This window comes from Molossus molossus, unplaced genomic scaffold (genome assembly GCF_014108415.1).
Source record: "Molossus molossus isolate mMolMol1 unplaced genomic scaffold, mMolMol1.p scaffold_m16_p_1, whole genome shotgun sequence".
NCBI lineage: Eukaryota > Metazoa > Chordata > Mammalia > Chiroptera > Molossidae > Molossus > Molossus molossus.
This window is the reverse complement of record NW_023425344.1, coordinates 77,359,977-77,378,095: the sequence shown is the minus strand read 5'-3', so window position 1 is coordinate 77,378,095 and position 18,119 is coordinate 77,359,977. Positions and strand designations below refer to the sequence as shown.

At 38.4% G+C, this 18,119-nt stretch overlaps 1 protein-coding gene and 1 pseudogene across 2 annotated transcripts in view; one reads left to right on the top strand and one right to left on the bottom strand.

The window, feature by feature from the left end:
* EIF4E (eukaryotic translation initiation factor 4E) overlaps window positions 1-18,119 on the top strand; it is a 46,442-nt gene that overhangs the window by 11,842 nt on the left and 16,481 nt on the right. Inside the window, exons 1-2 of one of the 2 annotated variants that reach the window (XM_036240415.1) lie at window positions 16,539-16,599; window positions 16,741-16,847. In XM_036240415.1, the coding sequence (XP_036096308.1) occupies window positions 16,573-16,599; window positions 16,741-16,847 (134 nt within the window). In that variant the 5' untranslated portion in view covers window positions 16,539-16,572. Of the gene's footprint in view, window positions 1-16,538; window positions 16,600-16,740; window positions 16,848-18,119 lie in introns of those variants that run through there. The other variant, XM_036240424.1, reaches the window with a different exon arrangement.
* On the bottom strand, window positions 471-10,384 carry LOC118637398 (annotated as a pseudogene).

Here is an 18,119-nt window from a genome sequence, read left to right as displayed (position 1 = left end):
AAAACATAACTTATCCTTTTGTAGGATATATATAAGTACATATTCTAAAAGGTATTTTCTATTTTACTGCCTGTCCTCCAAGTTGCTTATTTCCTTTTTCTTTTTGAATCCATATGGCAACAATCCTAGTGACTTGGAATAGGAGGAGGGGGTTGAGGAATCTAGTTATTTCACAAACAGCTCTCATATAATTCTCTTTTATTATCCCCTTCTTTCCTTCACCACCCCCTTCTAAAGGTGCTGCCAGTTTCTAAGACTTTAAGGTTCTAACTGTGCACATTGATCAGTTGCCACTAATCCGCCATCTACATTTCAGCTCATTTTTCTCTGCTTTCCCCATAGTTGTGAGCTTAAAAATATCTCTTTACTCTAGTTTTAGTGGAGTTTTGAGAAGGAACAAAATTGCAATCACTCATTTATTCAAACATTTGACTGCCGGTCATGTGCCAGGTACTCTTTAAGTGCTTAAGCTAACTCTCCCTGAAGTTACTGAAGTACTGAAAAGAAAAGAAAGAAATAACACTCACCATGATGACATTTTAAAAGTAACTTATTGTTGCATTCTGATTACAGAATACAGGGTTAACACTTTTTCTATAACTAGGCAAAAAGTGCCAGGAATAGTAAACCTAGCAAGCAATTTGTAGCATTCATGTAACCAAGGGCCAGTGTCCTCAAGTGCCCGGGAATTATATACCTAACAAGTAATTTGCCAGATTCATAAATAAAAGCTGTACAACTTTACTGAGGAATACAATGGAGGACTTTAATAAATGAAGAAGAATAATTTGCTTTAGAAAAGGATTTATTATTAGAAAGATGTTAATTTTTCCTGCATACCTAAATTTAGTACAAACCAAATCAAAATGCCAAAATCTCTTCAGGTAAGTAGGGAGCTACACTTTATGCTGGATTCCACAAACTGATCTTAGGGCTATTTTTGTGTAGCCTGCTAGTTAAGAATGGTTTTTATATTTCAAAGGGTTGTAAAACAAAACAAAAGAATAAGTGATAGGAAGATTACTGGCCTAAAATATTTTACTCTCTGGCCCTTTATAGAAAAGTTTGCAAACCCCCTACTTTATAAAATGATTGTGAGGTTTATTTGAAAGACTAAACAAATGAGAATTAGGAGTACATTTATGAAAAGGAAGAGAAAAGGGTCAATGGGGAACTCTACAACGATAAAAAACATTACTGAGCAAAGGTAACTTTAAAAAAATGTGATGTTGATGCACATGGGACTGACAGATCACTGGACCAGAGTGAGCAGTCCAGAAGTAGACTCAATTATATATTTGGACTTCAGTATAATTTTGTTATAGCAAATTGAAACATTACATCGATATGAGGAAAATAAAAATTATCAATAATTTTAACAACTACATTTCCTATGATAATGCTGTGGTTTACCTGTTTATGGATTTTTTTTCCTCAATGTATCCATCTTTGTTCCTTTTTCTTTTCCTTTCAAATAGACTTTATTTTTAGAGCAGGTTTAGGTTCACTACAAAATTGAAAGAAAGGTGCAGAGGGTGTTTTCTAGCGTACCTCCTGCCTCCCAACATGCACAGCCTCCTTACTATCAATATCCCACACCGAAGTGTTACATTTGTTCTGCTGCATGAACCTACATTGACACATCATTATCACCCAAGCCTGTAGTTTTTACATTAGGAGACACTCTTGTTGTATGTTGGGTTTGGATAAGGGTGTAACGGCATGCATTTACCATTATAGTATCATTTGCAAAGTAATTTCACTGCCTAGAATTCCTCTGTTCTCTGCCTGTTCATTCTTCCTTCTCACTTAACCTCTGGCAACCACTAAACTTTATTGTCTGTGTAATTTTTGTTTTGTAAGATTTGTCTGCCCTGGGACTCCCTTTTTTAAAATTTACTGATTGATTTTTTAGAGAGAGAAACAATGATTCTTATATGTGCCCTGACCAGTGATCAAACCCACAACCTTGGTGTATTGGGACAAAGCTCTAACCAACTGAGTTACTCAGCCAGTGCTTGTCTCCATAGTTTTGCCTTTTTCAGAATGTATAGTTGGAATCAGATAGTGTAGCCTTTCAAATTGGCTTCTATCACTTAATAGTATATATGCATTTAAGGGTTCTCAATGTCTTTTCACAGTTTGATAGCTCATTTCTTTTTAAAAAATTTTTTCTTTATTGATTTTAGAGAAAAAGGGAAAGGGAGGGAGAGAGAAACATTGATGAGAGAGAACATTGATTGACTGCCTCCTGCATGCCTTCCCCCCCCCCCCATTGGAGATTTGGCTCACAACTTGGGCATGTATCCTGACCAGGAATCGAACTGGTGACCTCTTGGTACATGGGTCAATGTACCAAGCACTGAGCCATATCGACCGGGCAGTTCATTTCTTTTTAGTGAAGAATAGTATTCCATTAGATGGACCACAGTTTATTTAGAACTTATTCAGTTAGAAATAGTGCCCTGGCCGGTTTGGCTCAGCAGTTGGAGCCTCGGCTTGTGGACCACAGAGTCCTGGGTTCCATTTCCGCTAGGGGCACGTACCAAAAAAAAAAAAATAGTGTCTCCTGTCCCCACAAAAGTAAAGTGCTCATGATTTATACAGTTTGGGAATCTGCTTTTACCCCACATTTACATTAGCATTTTAAAATATTTTTCCAGCCCTGGCTGGTTTGGGTCAGTGGTTGGAGCATCGGCCTGTAGACCAGAGAGTCCTGGGTTCGGTTCCCGCTAGGGGCATGTACCAAAAAAATAAATAAATAAAAATAAAATAAAATATTTTTCCAAACATCACATTTAGTGCCTGTGTCATGAACATTATAATTTGTGTTACTTTTTGGTTGTATCTTTTGATACATATTTTTTATTTACTAATATAAAATACAAAGCAGTATCATTTACTGGGTTAAAGAAAAAACTATGGAAAGGTTTATATTTTTGTTTTTTAAGTGAGTTTTTATTGATTTTTCTTTTTAGAAGAAAGGAGAGGGAGAGAGAGAGAAACATCAGTTGGCTGCTTGCTACACACTCCCTACTGGGGATTGAGTCCTCAACCTGGGCATGTTTCTTGACTGGGAATCAAACCAATAAATTCTTGGTCTGTGGGTTGATGCTCAACCACTAAGCCACACCAGCTGGACTGAATATGTGAAGGTTTATATAGATCTTTTTATATTTGGAAACTTGATAGTTCATTAACTTAAGCTGAATAAGGAGAAGGATATAACCTAACTTACAAAACTGGGGACACTGAAAACAGTGATTATATACCTTGTTTTCTAACTTTATTATTATATATATTTTTTCATTTTTTGTATTTTTTTTTGTTTGATTTTCTTCTTTTTTTTTTAATCCTCACCCGAGGATATTTTTGCATTTTTCTTCAGATAGAGTGGGAGAGAGAGAAGGAGGAAGAGAGGGAGAAACATTGAGGTGAGAGAGACACATTGAGTGGTTGCCACCCACACGACCCCAACCGGGGCCAGGGACAAACTGCAACTGAGGTATGTGCCCTTAGCGGGAACCGAACCCGGGACTCTCTGGTCTGTGGGCCGACGTTCTAACTGTTGAGCCAAAACCAGCCAGGGATGTTTTCTAACTTCTTTAAAAAAATATAGATTGATTTCTTTTTTTCCCCTTACCTGAGGATATTTTGCCATTTATCTTCAGATAGAGTGGAAGGGAGGGAGGGGTAGAGAGAGAGAGAGAAACATTGCTTGGTTGTCTTTTGCATGATCCCGATCAGGGCCATGGATGAACTGCAACTGAGGTGCGTGCCCTTGACCAGAATCGAACCCGCAACTCTTTGCTCCACGGGCTGACACTCTAACTGCTGAGCCAAACTGGCCAGGTCAAAATATGTTTTTCGTATTAAAACTATGGTTTACATAAAAATTTTAACCTTTAGCCCTGCCTGGTTTGGCTTAGCGGTTAGAGTGTTTGCCTGCAGACCAAAGAGTTGTGGGTTTGATACCTGTCAATCAAGGGGATGTACCTCGGTTGCAGTTCAGTCCCTAGCCCTGGCCCTGGTCAGAGTCATGCGGGAGGTAGCCGGTCAATGTATCTCTCTTTCCCTCGCTCCTACTGTATCTGAGAATCAATGGAAAAATATCCTCGGGTAAGTATTAAAACAAAGAAAGAAAAAATTTTAACCTTTAACTTTAAATGTCATAGACTTTTAAAAACCTAACAGAATTTAGAGAGAATTCAACTGCTTAATTGTTTAACTGTGGCAAGTAAAGGTTGATTTTTTTTTTTAAATTAACATTTAGTCAATATTAAATTTTGCTTATGCTTTTTTTTCTTTTTTTAAATTCTCACCTGAGGATATACTTATTGATTTTAGAGAGAGGGGGTGGGGGAGAGTAAGAGAGAAACACCTGTGAAAGAGAACATCAGTTGGTTGCCTTTCGTTACATGCCTTGACTGGGGATTGAACCCGCAGCCTAGGTATGTACCCTGACTGGGAATCAAACCTGAAATCTTTTTGTGCATGGGATGATGCTTCAGCCATCTGAGCCATACCTGCCAGGGAGCTTATGCTTTTCACAGTTTTGAAAAGAATAAACATAGAAGCAGTAGTTAAATTCATTGAACTATTTGCTTTTCAAATTACAATTATAAAGCTTTAAAGAATAATTGAAATAGAAATGACCATGTTGCTGAAACCAGTATAATTTTGTGCAGTGTAAATGCTTGTCCTAATGTCATTTTGGTGTTGTTACTGATATATTTTAAAGTACTTTTTACTGTTGTATGATGTTAAACTTATAAAAACCTTTCCAGTTATTCATTTTGTTTTATTTTTATTATGTGCATTTTTTTTAACTTCAAGGAGTTCATTTTAATTATGAATATTGCATTTCTAGAAACATTGGTAACATTGTTAACTTAGAAACAAAACACTAATATCCACGAACAGTATGTAAATCTGTAATGATCATGGCAAAATGTATAATTCTCTGGACAAGTAGGAATATTTCTTTTTACAAATGTTTTGAAGAACAGTGCTTAAGATTATGCAAAGTTTGAAAAATAAATTTAATACAGTTTACTTGAAGAGGGAAACATCAAAGATGGTGATAGTAAAAGTCTTTTGGCTTTCTTACAATTTGGTATCTTTATAATTTTCCAACTTGCAAAGCATAAAGTATTTTTCTAGGAAAAATAAAATGACTTTACACTGTGTTACCTATATAGCTTATGTGTCAGAGTCACTTCCAGATCTGGTCTGCCGTTATCTGATCCATCACTTTCTTTGTTTTGTCCCTGTGTTTCATGGATACTCCCATCATAAAATCATGACAGAATTGTCTGGCCTGGGCTCTTATTTATTTATTTATTTATTTATTTATTTATTTATTTAATCCTCACCCAAGGACATTTTTCCATTTTTTGTTCAGATAGAGTGGGAGGGAGGGGGAGAGAGAGAAAGAGGAGAGAAAAAGAGAAAGAGAAACATGGACGTAAAAGGGACACATCGAGTGGTTGCCACCTGCACGACCCAACCAGAACCAGAGACAAACTGCAGCCGAGGTACATGCCTTTAGCAGGAACCGAATCCTGGTCTCTCTGGACTGCAGGCCGATGCTCTAACTGCCGAGCCAAACCGGCCAGGGCCCTCTTTTATTTTATAATTAAGTTTATTGGGGTGACAGGTTAATAAAATTATATATTTTAAGTGTACATTTCTGTGATTCTTGATACGTCTATTACATTGTGTCTACCACACTCAAAGTTAGATCTTCTGTCACCATGTATATGACCTCCTTGCCCTTTGCTACTACCCCTTCCTCTCTAGTAACCACCACACTATTGTCTGTCTATAAGTTTTTGTTTTTCTTGTTATTTGTTGCTTTCAGATTTATAATCCCTCATATGAGTGAAATCATATGATTCTTGACTTTTTCTGTCTGACTTATTTTGCTTAGCATGATATTTTCAAGATCCACTCATGTTGTCACAAATGGCAGTATTTCATATTTTCTTATGGTTGAACAGTATTCTGTTGCATATATGTACCACATCTTCTTTTTCCAGTCATGTGTTGAAGGACACTTTTGGTTGTCACCAAGTCTTGGCCACTGTGAATAATGTTGCAGTGAACATAGCGGGTGCATATATCTGTGTGAATAAATGTTTGGGTAGATACCCAAGAGAGGTTGCTGGGTCATATGGTAACTCTATTCTTAATTTTTTGAGGAGCTTCCATACTGTTTTCTGTGGTGGCTGTACCAGTCTCCATTCCTACCAGGAGCGAATGTGGGCCCTCTTCTTTCATGTCAGTCTGTTTGGCTTTGAGTTCATTACAGTTGAGCTTTTCTCGTTTGTACTTGTGTCTGTCCCTCTCAGAACACTGATGAAATCTTTCTTAAAAATAGTTGGTATCAACTTAGCATACTTTCTAATGGAGCTGCCAGTTTCTTTAACCTTTTCAGCAGTGTTCTTTTGATGCTTCTGAACAGCATTAAATAATTGTACAACACTACTCCTCATTGCAATTCTCTGAAGATGCCTCTCTGTTTCTGTCCTTGACATCTGGCTTGACTCTGCACATCATTTTCTGTTCCCGCTTCTTATCAAGCTGTTTTCTTTTTTCTAGTCTCTCCTGCTTTAACTTTTCTGTTTCCTTTAATAGCTCTTTGTTGTTGTTTTTGTAAATTTTAATTTTTTTTTTTATTTTTATTAATTTTAGAGAGGGAGAGACATAGAAAAACATTGATAAGAGAGAACATCAATTGACCGCCTCCTGCATGCCCCCACTGGGGATTTGGCCCACAACCTGGGTATGTGCCCTGACTGGGAATTGAACCAGTGATCTCTTGGTGCATGGGTAGATGCTCAACCACTGAGCCACACTGGCTGGGCAAGCTCTTTGTTTTTGACCAGAATAGTGGGTTTACTTGTAGGAGTTGCCATGGCATCTGCCCAACCCACATTGGTTTCAACACTAGCTTCTGCAGTATTTTCATTGTGATAGTGTTCAACTTCATCTTCATTGTCAGCTTCTATTTCTTAATCATCAGAAGAAAAGTGGTACTTTTTCGATCCTCATCTTCCCAATGGTTCTTAACCTTTCTATTACCGCGACCCTTTAATACAGTTCCTCATGTTGTGGTGACCCCCAACCATAAAATTATTTTCCTTGCTATTTCATAACTCTAATTTTGCTACTGTTATGTCTTAGGTGACTCCTGTGAAAGGGTCATTTGACCTCCAAAGGAGTTGCGACTCTCAGGTTGAGAACCACTGCTATAGACCCTCCAGTGTCGGCAGCATCTTTGTTTTCATCTTCCAGCTCCAATGCTACAGCCCTGGCTACCATTTTATCATCTTTTCTAATGATTTTGTCGACCAGTCTCCCCATCCCCTACCCGCCGCCCCCCAAAGCACACAGGCGAGTCCTCAACAACCAGGGCCGTATTTCCACACTGGAAGCATTCCCTCCATAGTTATTTTTATTTATTTTTTACAAATATTTTTTTATTGATTTATTTTAGAGAGGAAGGGACAGAGATAGAAACATTGATGTCAGAGGATAACACTGATTGGCTGCCTCTGGCACACCCCCTGCTGGGGATTGAGCCTGCAACCTGCTCATGTGCCCTGACCAGAAATCGAACTGGGACCTCTCAGTCCATGGGAAGATGCTCAATCCACTGAGCCACACCGGCCAGGCTCCATAATTATTTTTAAATATGAGTCTTCTGGTAGCCTTTGGTTTAGTAGATTGACATTTAATTTTTTTGTTAGACTTATCATTTTAGAGCATCACCTGTTTATTTCTTATATTTCTATTATCACACTCTGAATTTGTAATTTGGTCCTAAGCTACATAGATGTGCAATTTGTTTTTTTGGGTATTAGTGCTACCTTAAAAATTGGTTTATTTTAAATGTATGAGATAACTATAAGTTTTTTAATTAGGTAAGAGGTAAAGATATGTGCATTCGTGTTTCTTTTTTTCTTTATTGATTTTAGAGAGAGAGGAAGGATAGGGAGAGAGGGAGAGAAACATGGATGAAAGAGGACATCGATTGGCTGTCTCCTGCATGCCCCCCACTGGGGATTTGGCCCACAACCTGGGCATGTGTCCTGACTGGGAACCGAACTGGCCGCCTCTTGGTGCATGCGTCAGTGCTCAACCACTGAGCCACACTGGCCTGGCACGTTCGTGTTTTAAAATTGTATTTTACAACCTCAGAAGTTCAGGTATGGCCTGTAGGGATTTTTTAAAGTATGTTAGTAAAATGTGGTTAAGTATAGCTTGCTATTTATCTAGAAATGTCCATATTTAGCTACAGTGCAACAAATTTAATCAACTCTGATTATATTTAATTAAATCTGTTAATTGGGTTATTGTTATCCAGTAGATTGAACATTTACATATTAAGTTTTGCAATATTTTTATACACAACCCAATGTGTACAAATCATCATAGCTCCTCCCCTCTATACCTCAGCTTCTAGTATTTTTAGTTTAGATGTCGTTTTATATTAGTTGAAAATAATATTAAAGAGCACTGTCTTTAGAATCAAAATGGACACACGTCTGTCTCACAGTCCTTTGCATGAAAATAATTTCTTTATATGAGCAGCACTTTACACTTAAAAGATTTGGCCCTGGCCAATGTGTTTCAATTGGTCAAGTGTTATCCTGTACACCAAAGGGTTGCTGGTTCAAGTCCTGGTCAGGGCATATACCCAGAGTTTGTGTTCGATCTCCTGTTAAGGTGCATGCTGGAGGCAACTGGTAGATGTTTCTCACATCGGTGTTTCTCTCCCCCTCTCCTTTTCTCTCTCTTGAAAATCAATTTTTTAAAAAAACTTAAAAGGTTTGTATTTTGCTAAATCTCTATATGCTGATTTTCTGCTTCAACTTTTTTTTTGTTAATCCTTCCCCGAGGATATTTTTCTATTCATTTTTAGATAGAGTGGAAGGGAGGGAGAGAGGGTGCAAGGGAGAGAGAGAGAGAAAGAGAAACATCAATGTGAGAAAGAGACACATTGACTGATTGCCTCCCGCATGACCCCAACCAGGGCTAGGGATCAAACCTGCAACCCAGGTATGTGCCCTTGACCAGGAATCAAACCATGACCCTTTGGTCCATGGGCCAAAGCTCTAATCACTGAGCAAAACCAGCCAGGGCTTTCTACTTCAACTTTTTAATTTAGGGTACAATGGTCACCATTTAATCTTTTGTTACAGACAAGGAAGAAGACCTACAAAATCCACAGGCACACTTTCCTGATAAGTGATGTTAGATTAGCTGGTATTTCTTTACTGTAGACATATTTGAAAACTAAAAACCAAAACAATTGATTAATTGGAGTAATAATTCAGTGTTCACAGCAAATTTTTCATTCCTTAGAAGGCAAATGGTGGGACTCTACTTGTTCTTGTTTACTGGTTAGTTAATTATACTAATTACATATGGGAGGATGCTGGATGTGGGGAGGAATGCATCCTTTGCTAAAAAGAGACCTGGGGACTGTTTGGAAATTGGAAGAGTAAAGGAGTCTGTTTACATATCCTACTTGTATTAATTTTTTTTTCTCAGAGTTATTTGTATTTATAAAAGAGAGGCTTTTATTTTACACTTAAAAGCATTTTTGAGACATTTATCCACAGATGTTTTAGTGCATTGTTGTGCATAATAATATAAACTTGCTATATAATTTCTATTTATTTATTTATTTATTTTAAATCCTCACCCGAGGATATTTTTTTATTTATCTTCAGATGGAGTGAGAAAGAGGAAGGGGTGGGGAGGGGCATTTATGTGAGAGAGACATATTGATTGGTTGCCTTCTGCATGACCCTGACCAGGGACAGGGACCAAACCACAACCAAGGTACATGCCCTTGACCGGAATCGAACCCGTGACTCTTTGGTCCACAGGCCGACACTCTAACCACTGAGCAAAACTGGCTAAACTCACTATAATAAAAAAAAAAATTTTAATATTTTTTTCTTTATTGATTTGAGAGAGAGAGAGAGAGAAACATCAGTGAGAGAGAACATCCATTGACTGCCTCCTGCATGCCCCCCCCCCCGGGAATTGGGCCCACAACCTGGAATCAAACTGGTGACCTCTTGGTGCATGGGTCTTGAGGCTTATCCAATGAGCAACACCAGCAGGGTTAACCTCACTATAGTTAATCATTGGCATTTACTTTCTTTTTTTTCTAGTAGTGGGGCTTTTGTGTGTATGTTAGAAGAGGTGAGGTATACCATTCATGCCCTTTTTCTAGATTATTGGTAGTGGCGTTTACTTGTAGTACAGTGAAGGTGTCGTTTCAGGCTGTGGTGCAAAGCATAGTACATGCCAAAGGGTTATGCTGCCTATGTATTTTGATAACAATGTATAATTTACTCTCCATCTCTGGGTACTATTGAGAGTGAAGGGAGGGTTCTAGTAATAGTAATAATGCTGAAGCAACAAACAGGTAAAACTAGGGCATATGGTGACCCTAGCCTTGAACACTTGACAGTTCTGGATTCAGATGTAGGGCACAGATAGGACACGTTAACTTCTGAATTAGATTTGAAGAGGGGAGAGAATAGAATTGTGAAGACTGAATACATTAAGATAATATATAATGTATTGAAATGTACATAAAAATATGTAGCACTTCCCTTTATAGTAGCTACTTAGTAAATGTTGCCTATCAAATGGAAAAGTAGTTTGGATGAAGTGTGAGAGTTGGTGTTACCACTTTAAAGATTACAAAGCAGCCAGGCCGGTATGGCTCAGTGGATTGAGCATTGTCCCATGGATTGAGAGATCCCGGTTCGATTCCCGATCAGGGCTCATGCCCAGGTTGTGGGTTTAATTCCCAGTAGGGGGCATGCAGGAGGCAGCCGATTGATATATCTTTCTCACATCGATGTTTCTCTCCCTAAAAAATCAATAAAGTAAAAAACAAAAATCATAAAGTTGTCATCCTTTTCTATTCTTACTTTGCTTACCCTTTTGCTCATTATTTTATATCTTGTTTTTTAAAGTTTTTTTTTAAGATTTTTTAAAATTGATTTTTAGAGAGAGGAAAGGTGGGGCGGTGGACAGAGAGATAGAAACATACATTGATGAGAGAAGCATCAGTCGACTACTGTCTCCTGCAGGTCCCCTACTGGGGATTGATCCTGAAACCTGGCTTGTGCCCTGACCAGGAATTGAACCAGTGATCTCTTGGTGCAACCTATTGAACTACACCTGCTGGCGTTTATTTCATGTCTTTAATGTATACAGTGCCTTCAGATTACTGAAATGTTTGGTTAGTAACTGCAGCTATCTTTTTGCAACATGTACATTTCTATTAGTACCACAGTGGTCTCTTCCAAGTCAAGCAAAAAAAAAAGAAAATAGTGAAGCAGGGAAGGGGAATATTAAGAAAAGGCTATAGCCCGGCCAGTGTGGCTCAGTGGTAAGGCGTCGACCCATGCTCCAAGAGGTCGATTCCTGGTTTGATTCCTGGTCAGTGCACATGTCCAGGTTGTGATCCTGATCTCAAGTGTGGGCATGTAGGCGGCGGCCAATCAATGTCCTCCTCTCTCATCGATGTTTCTGTCTCCCTCTCCCTCTCCCTTCCTCTCTCAAATGAGTCAATCAAAAAAAGAAAAAAAGAAAGTGCTACTGGAAGTGGGTTACCAATAGTATTGTTATCCTTTAGTGCTCCGATGTTGAACTTGCCCAAATTATAGAACTGTGAATGACAAGTAAGATTCCAACATGGGTACTAAAGAGTGAGTGACCTCAACCAGTGCTTCTTGGACTGTGATAGAGAACTAGTTGGCTTTATTTTAAAACTATTTTCAATCTAATGGTTTCGTAAAATAGTAAAAATAGGATAAAGATTTTTGAAAAGATGCATATAAAATGTAAGACTGAATTTGATATTATTAGTTTGAACAGGCATAAATGTACTGTCAAATTGCCAGAAAGCTTTCTGAGTGTTTACTTTTCATTTCTATACTTAACCTGGCTGTAGATTACAACCAGCAGAAGTCTGTGGACCACACTTTGAGCTACTGCTTCAAACCTTTATTAAGTGTCCGGAGAGCAATTTTTTTTTTCATACTTCAAATTAAGGCTTAGGTGATGTCCTAGCCTCTGGAAAAAATCCTGAAAGTTCTTAGTAAATGTATATGATTAGTGAAGCAATGAAGGACACAAATTGGGTGTCCTGAAGGGAAGGCTCAGTATTTCTGGAAGAGATAGTTTGGGTTGAGGGTGGAAGAGAAATTGAATGTTCATAACCATGGCAAAACAACACTCCATAGTTTTGGAATTTAAGCCATGTAAATTTGAACATGGTAAGAAGGAAGAATATAAACTTTAGTCAGATTAAAAAAAAAAAAAGATCCTAGATTTGGGAACTATCTAGCTTTTTTACAATTTAGTTTTTATTTTTTTAATTTATGTTTATTGGTGAAAGTATTACAGCTGTCCCCGGGGAACTATGTAGGTTTATATTAGCATTGTCCCACAAGGTTTATATTATGCCTAATGACGTGTGTTGATTTTTGCAGAATGTAAAAAGCAACTTGAGATTCTTTGCAACTAATTGTTAAACTTGTCCTACCCTTGTTCAACATTTTCATCCCCTTCAACTGTCTTCTGTTGCTATAATAGCTACTGAACCCCAAGACCACTAAATTATAACGCTGTACATTAAAAAAAAAAAGTTTTTATTGATTTCTAGAGAGGAAGGGAGAAGGAGAGAGAGAAACATAAATGAGAAACATCTATTGGCTGCCTCCTGCACACCTCCTACTGGGAATGGAGCCCAGAACCAGCGCATGTGCCCTGACCTGGGGAATCCAACTGGTGAACACTTGGTGCATGGGACAACACTCAGTCAACTGAGCCACACTTGCCGGGCATAATGCTGTACATTTTTTAAAATTTGAATCTCAAACTCAGCATATCCAAAACCAGGTTTAATATTTTGCATTTCAGCCCAGCCAGTGTGGCTCAGTGGATTGAGTGTCATCCCATGGACTGAGAGGTCCTGGTTCAATTCCTGTTCAGGGCACATGCCTGGGTTTCGGGTTCTATCTGATTGACGTTGATGTTGATCTCTCATCAATGTTTCTGTCTCTCTCCCTCTCTCTTTCGTTCTCTCTAAAACCAATAAAAACATATTTTAAAAAATGTTTGCATTTCGCCCTGGCCGGTTTGGCTCAGCGGTTAGAGCATTGGCCTGCGGTCTGGAGAGACCCGGGTTCGGTTCCCGCTAAGGGCATGTGCCTCGGTTGCAGTTTGTCCCCGGCCCTGGTTGGTTGTGCGGGTGGCAACCACTCGATGTGTCTCTTTCACGTCGATGTTTCTCTCTCTCTCTCTCCCTTCCACTCTATCTGTACAAAAAAATGGGAAAATGTCCTCGGGTGAGGATAAAAAAAAAAAAATGTTTGCATTTCAACTAGTCTTTTCTCTTTCCTTGTCATCTGTATTTATCACTTTGACTTGTCAGTTAATGGCTTCCATACTCACAAGATGAAAGTTACACTTTTAGCCTGACCTTTGAGGCTTTTTACAGTCACTACAGCCAACCATTTTAGTGCTGTCTGATTTCAGGAACCCTTTCTTTCAGTCTCATTGGTACCTTTCCATCTAGATGAATGCTGCACCATCTCAGGGCTTTACCATTTGAATTGTGTTATACAATGGTTTTTCAAGTCATATTCTCTTGAGTCAGAAATGTATTTGATTACTTTGAGAGTAGTTGAATAGCCATATCTGTTAAATTAGTATTTCTTGTTTTGTCTGGATAATTTTTAAACCTAGAAATATTGTAAAACATAAATATTTCAATGTAATTTCCAGTGAAATTTGCTTATGTGGGATACCACCAAACTGAGAGAATAGGTGAAGGGATGTTGTGGGACTTGGCAGTAAAGAATTTTGTTTTCAACTTGACTGTGAATTTAAAACTATTTTACTGTCTGCTCTATACAAAGCAACCATAAAAATGACAAGTTTGTAAAAATACATTGTTTAGTTTCCAAGATTATATGATCTTATTTCCTTTCCTTCTTTGGCAGTCTTACATAATTGAAAAATATCTGATTGAATCAATTTTATTTACTTATATTAAAACGTATGTTGTTTTGAAAGCTTCTTTTTTTTTTTATATGTTTTTATTGAGGTAGAGAAAAATTATTTGGCTGCCTCCTGCACGCCCCCTACTGGGGATGGAGCCTGCAACCTGGGCATGTGCAAATCGGCACCTCTCAGTCCATGGGAGGCCGTTCAATTCACTGAGCCACATCAGCCGGCTGATTGAACCAATTTTAGACATATACCATGAAAACACCTATTCTAGGGGTTTCAGGGAGAGTTTTCTGAAGTTGGTGATACAAGTTATCACATAGTGTCCCGCTCCCTGTACCTTTTTAATGGTGATCTTGTTTCAGTACCTCAATAGTTAATAGCCTTACAAAGAATTTTAAGAGGAGATAACAATTTTAAAATACTTAAATTTTATTGTCAGATTTGATTTATATTTAAAGTACTTTGAAAATTAAGACGAATAATGAAAAATTTGGAGATTTGTTATAGTTAATTGAGGTTTATGCTTAACTGAGGAGTGACCTGAAAGCATTTTTGTTATGATTCTTTTTTAGTTTAAGTTTAATTTTATTATTTTTTAATCCTCTCCTGAGGATATTTTTCCATTGATTTTCAGATAGAATGGGAGACAGGGAGAGAGAGGCACACACAGAGAGAGAAACATTGATGTGAGAGAGACACATGGATTGGTTGCCTCCCTCATGACCCCGACTAGGACTGGTGATCAAACCACAGTGGTGGTACGTGCTCTTGACTGGAATCGAACCTTCAACTCTTTGATCCATGGGCTGACGCTCTAACCGCTGAGCCAAACTGGCCAGGGCTGTTATGATTCTTTTAAAAATAAAATATTTCTTTGTTTGGATTTGGCTTGTAATTATAAATCATGTTTTGATCAAAGAATTTATACAATATGGGTATCATTCTGGACATCATTTCTTTTTTTTATTTTTGTTCAGACAGAGCGGAAGGGAGAGAGAGGAAGAGAGAGAGAAACATCGATGTGAAGGGACACATCGAGTGGTTGCCACCCGCACGACCAACCAGGGCCAGGGACAAACTGCAACCGAGGTACATGCCCTTAGCGGGAACCGAACCTGGGTCTCTCTGTACCGCAGGCCGACGCTCCAACCGCTGAGCCAAACCGGCCAGGGCTGGACATTATTTCTCATCGTATATGTTGTCATAGATTCAAAAGGTGTAAGAATTGTACTTTCACCGCAGAATGGACCACCCCCTTAGAATTAGCCTGAAAGTTTCAAATCACCTCCTACAGATAGATTTATGAGGCTCAGTTCTCTACATCTCACTATTACCCTGTCCCCCAAAGCCCACCAGCCTTGTCAGTCCCTAACTGTTTCTTATTTTCTCTGTTCATTAAGATTGTTTCTGTCTGGAGACCACTATTAGTTTTAAGCTAGTGGGGTAAGGAATGGCATTTGACAATTATCATCTGTGTGAAGACTTTAATTGACTGTGATGAGGAAATACTGGTAAAAACTATGGTGATTTTAATTAAGCCATTGACTAATCTGTAAACTTTAGGGCATTAACTACTCTGTGTATACATTTAAATGTATTTGGTTAAGGCCATGGCCATTGTGACTCAGTTGTTGGAGCGTTGTACCGTGCACTGAAGAATTATGGTTTTGATCTTCAGTTGGGGCATGTATGGGAGGCAATCTGTTGATATTTCTCACATTGATGTTTTTTGTTTGTTTGTTTTGTTTTTTTCTCTGTCTCTCCCTTCCTCTCTCTCTAGAATCAGTGAAGAACATATCCTCGGGTGAGGTTTAAAAAATTTTTTTTACCCGATTTAAGTAATCAAGCCAGTAAGTTCCTGGGTGTAGCACTGTGATCATTGGCATTACAGTTGTGAGCAAAATCAAGACATAGCCCTTGCTATGTGCACCTCTACACACACACCTTTTTTTGTTTTTTTGTATCAGTTTGAGGTGACTTTCCTTGGCTTTCTGTTGATACCAATTTATAGTAGGATGAAGTGCTACATGGAGCAATGTGGAGTACACTGTTATACCCGGGCTCATTTCTTTTCTGACATCAAATGACAGTATTAATTATGTCTAACATAGAAAAAGATTTAAGTACAAGCCAATGTCCAGCTTTTTCGCATAGGACCAATTGGAAATGATAAAAGTTGTAGAACTTTTACGTTACATATGTCATAACAGTGTGACAAGGCAAGGACCTTATTCATGTGTGGTATAGCTTGATCACTTTATGAAACTTTTTTTTGTTACTGTAATATAATTATACTCTCTACAATTTAGTTGTATTTCCCCCTTCCCTACTTGCATATATAGTACTTTTATGTTATGTTGAGAAAGGTAGCTGATTTCCCCAGCTTTGTTGCATTGTCTCTAACAGTCTTCCAGATATTAAAAAGTGTAAGTGGAATATAACTGTATAGTATTATTGTTGTTGTTTTTTTTTTTAATTTGAGAAATCCTTTTCTGTCAATGAAGATATATTACAATGGAGAGTCTGGAGCTTTTCTTAGAGGTTGGTTTGGGGTCTATTTTATCAAATCTGTTATTTCTTCTTTAAAAGATAATATTGGCACTATTGGTTCAAGTTATTTAGAGTATTGCTGTCTTAGATGTGTCAAGAAATTTTAAATAATGTTTTATTATTTTCTACTAGGAAACCACCCCTACTCCTAATCCCCCGCCTACAGAAGAAGAGAAAACAGAAACTAACCAGGAGGTTGCTAACCCAGAACATTATATTAAACATCCTTTACAGAACAGGTAAGCTTTCTGACACACGTTTTCTGATTTAGGCAACAAGGTAAATGGTGAACAGGATAGGTTGGAGGGAAAGGTTAGATGAGGCTAATTTTAGATATGTAATATTGAGGGTTCCACTTTCACTTGGATGACCCATGTCTAATAAGCATTTTTAGTATGAGTCTTGAGCTTAGAAAGGAGAGCTGGTTGAGGGATTGGTTTGAAATTCATCAGTAATTGGTGGTGGTAATTTATACCACGGTAGTAAATAATGTTCTTTTAAGAAGTGAACTTGCCCCAAAACACCAGTCAGACAGAATATATGCACCCTCATATACATAGCAGTGTTATTTACAATAACTAAGATCTGGAAACAGCCCAAGTGACCATCAGTAGGTGAGTGGAAACAAAAGCTTGGGGGTACCTGGAGACTATTATGCCAAGTAAAATAAGCCAATTAGAGAAAGACAAATAGCATGTGATCTCATCTATAAATAGAATCTAAAGAACAAAATAAACTGATGAACAAAATAGGTCCAGAGGTATGGATGCATGGAACAGAATAACATCTCAGGGGAGGGGACAGGAAGAGATTAACCGAAGAACATATATGCACATATGCATAACCCATGAACACAGAAATAGTATGGGGTGGGGTGAGTGGAGGGCGGCAAAAAGGGAGGAAGTCTGAGACATTTGTAATACTGTCAACATTAAAAAGACGAAGAAGGCCCTGGCTACTTTGGCTCAGTGGTTAGAGTGTTGGCCCACAGACCAAGGAGTCGTAGGTTCAATTCCAGTCAAGGGCACATACCTCATTCGTCCCTGGCCCTGATCTGGTTGTGCGAGGGGCAAGCAGTCGATGTACCATGTCGATGTTTCTCTCTGTCTCTTTCCCTCCCTTCCTCCCTCTCTGACAGTAAGTAGAAAAATAACCTCAGGTGAGGAATAAAATAAAATAAGTGAACTTGACTCAGGATAGAGGCATTGATATCAGCAAATAGGGGCTTTTTTTTTTTTTTTTTTTTTTTAATGGAGAATGCTGTGAGGGGCACAGACATAGAAACTGTAAATATCCATTCGATTGAACCATAAAAAGAGTCCTTGCTGCCCTGTCTGATTTGGCTCAGCGATTAGCGCGTCAGCCCGTGGACCAAAGGGTCGCAGATTCGATTCCAGTCAAGGGCAGACATACCTGGGTTGCGGTTCAGTCCCTGGCCCTGGTTGGGGTTGTGCAGGAGAAAACCAGATGGTGTGTGTCTCTCACATTGATGTTTCCCTCTCTCTCCCTCC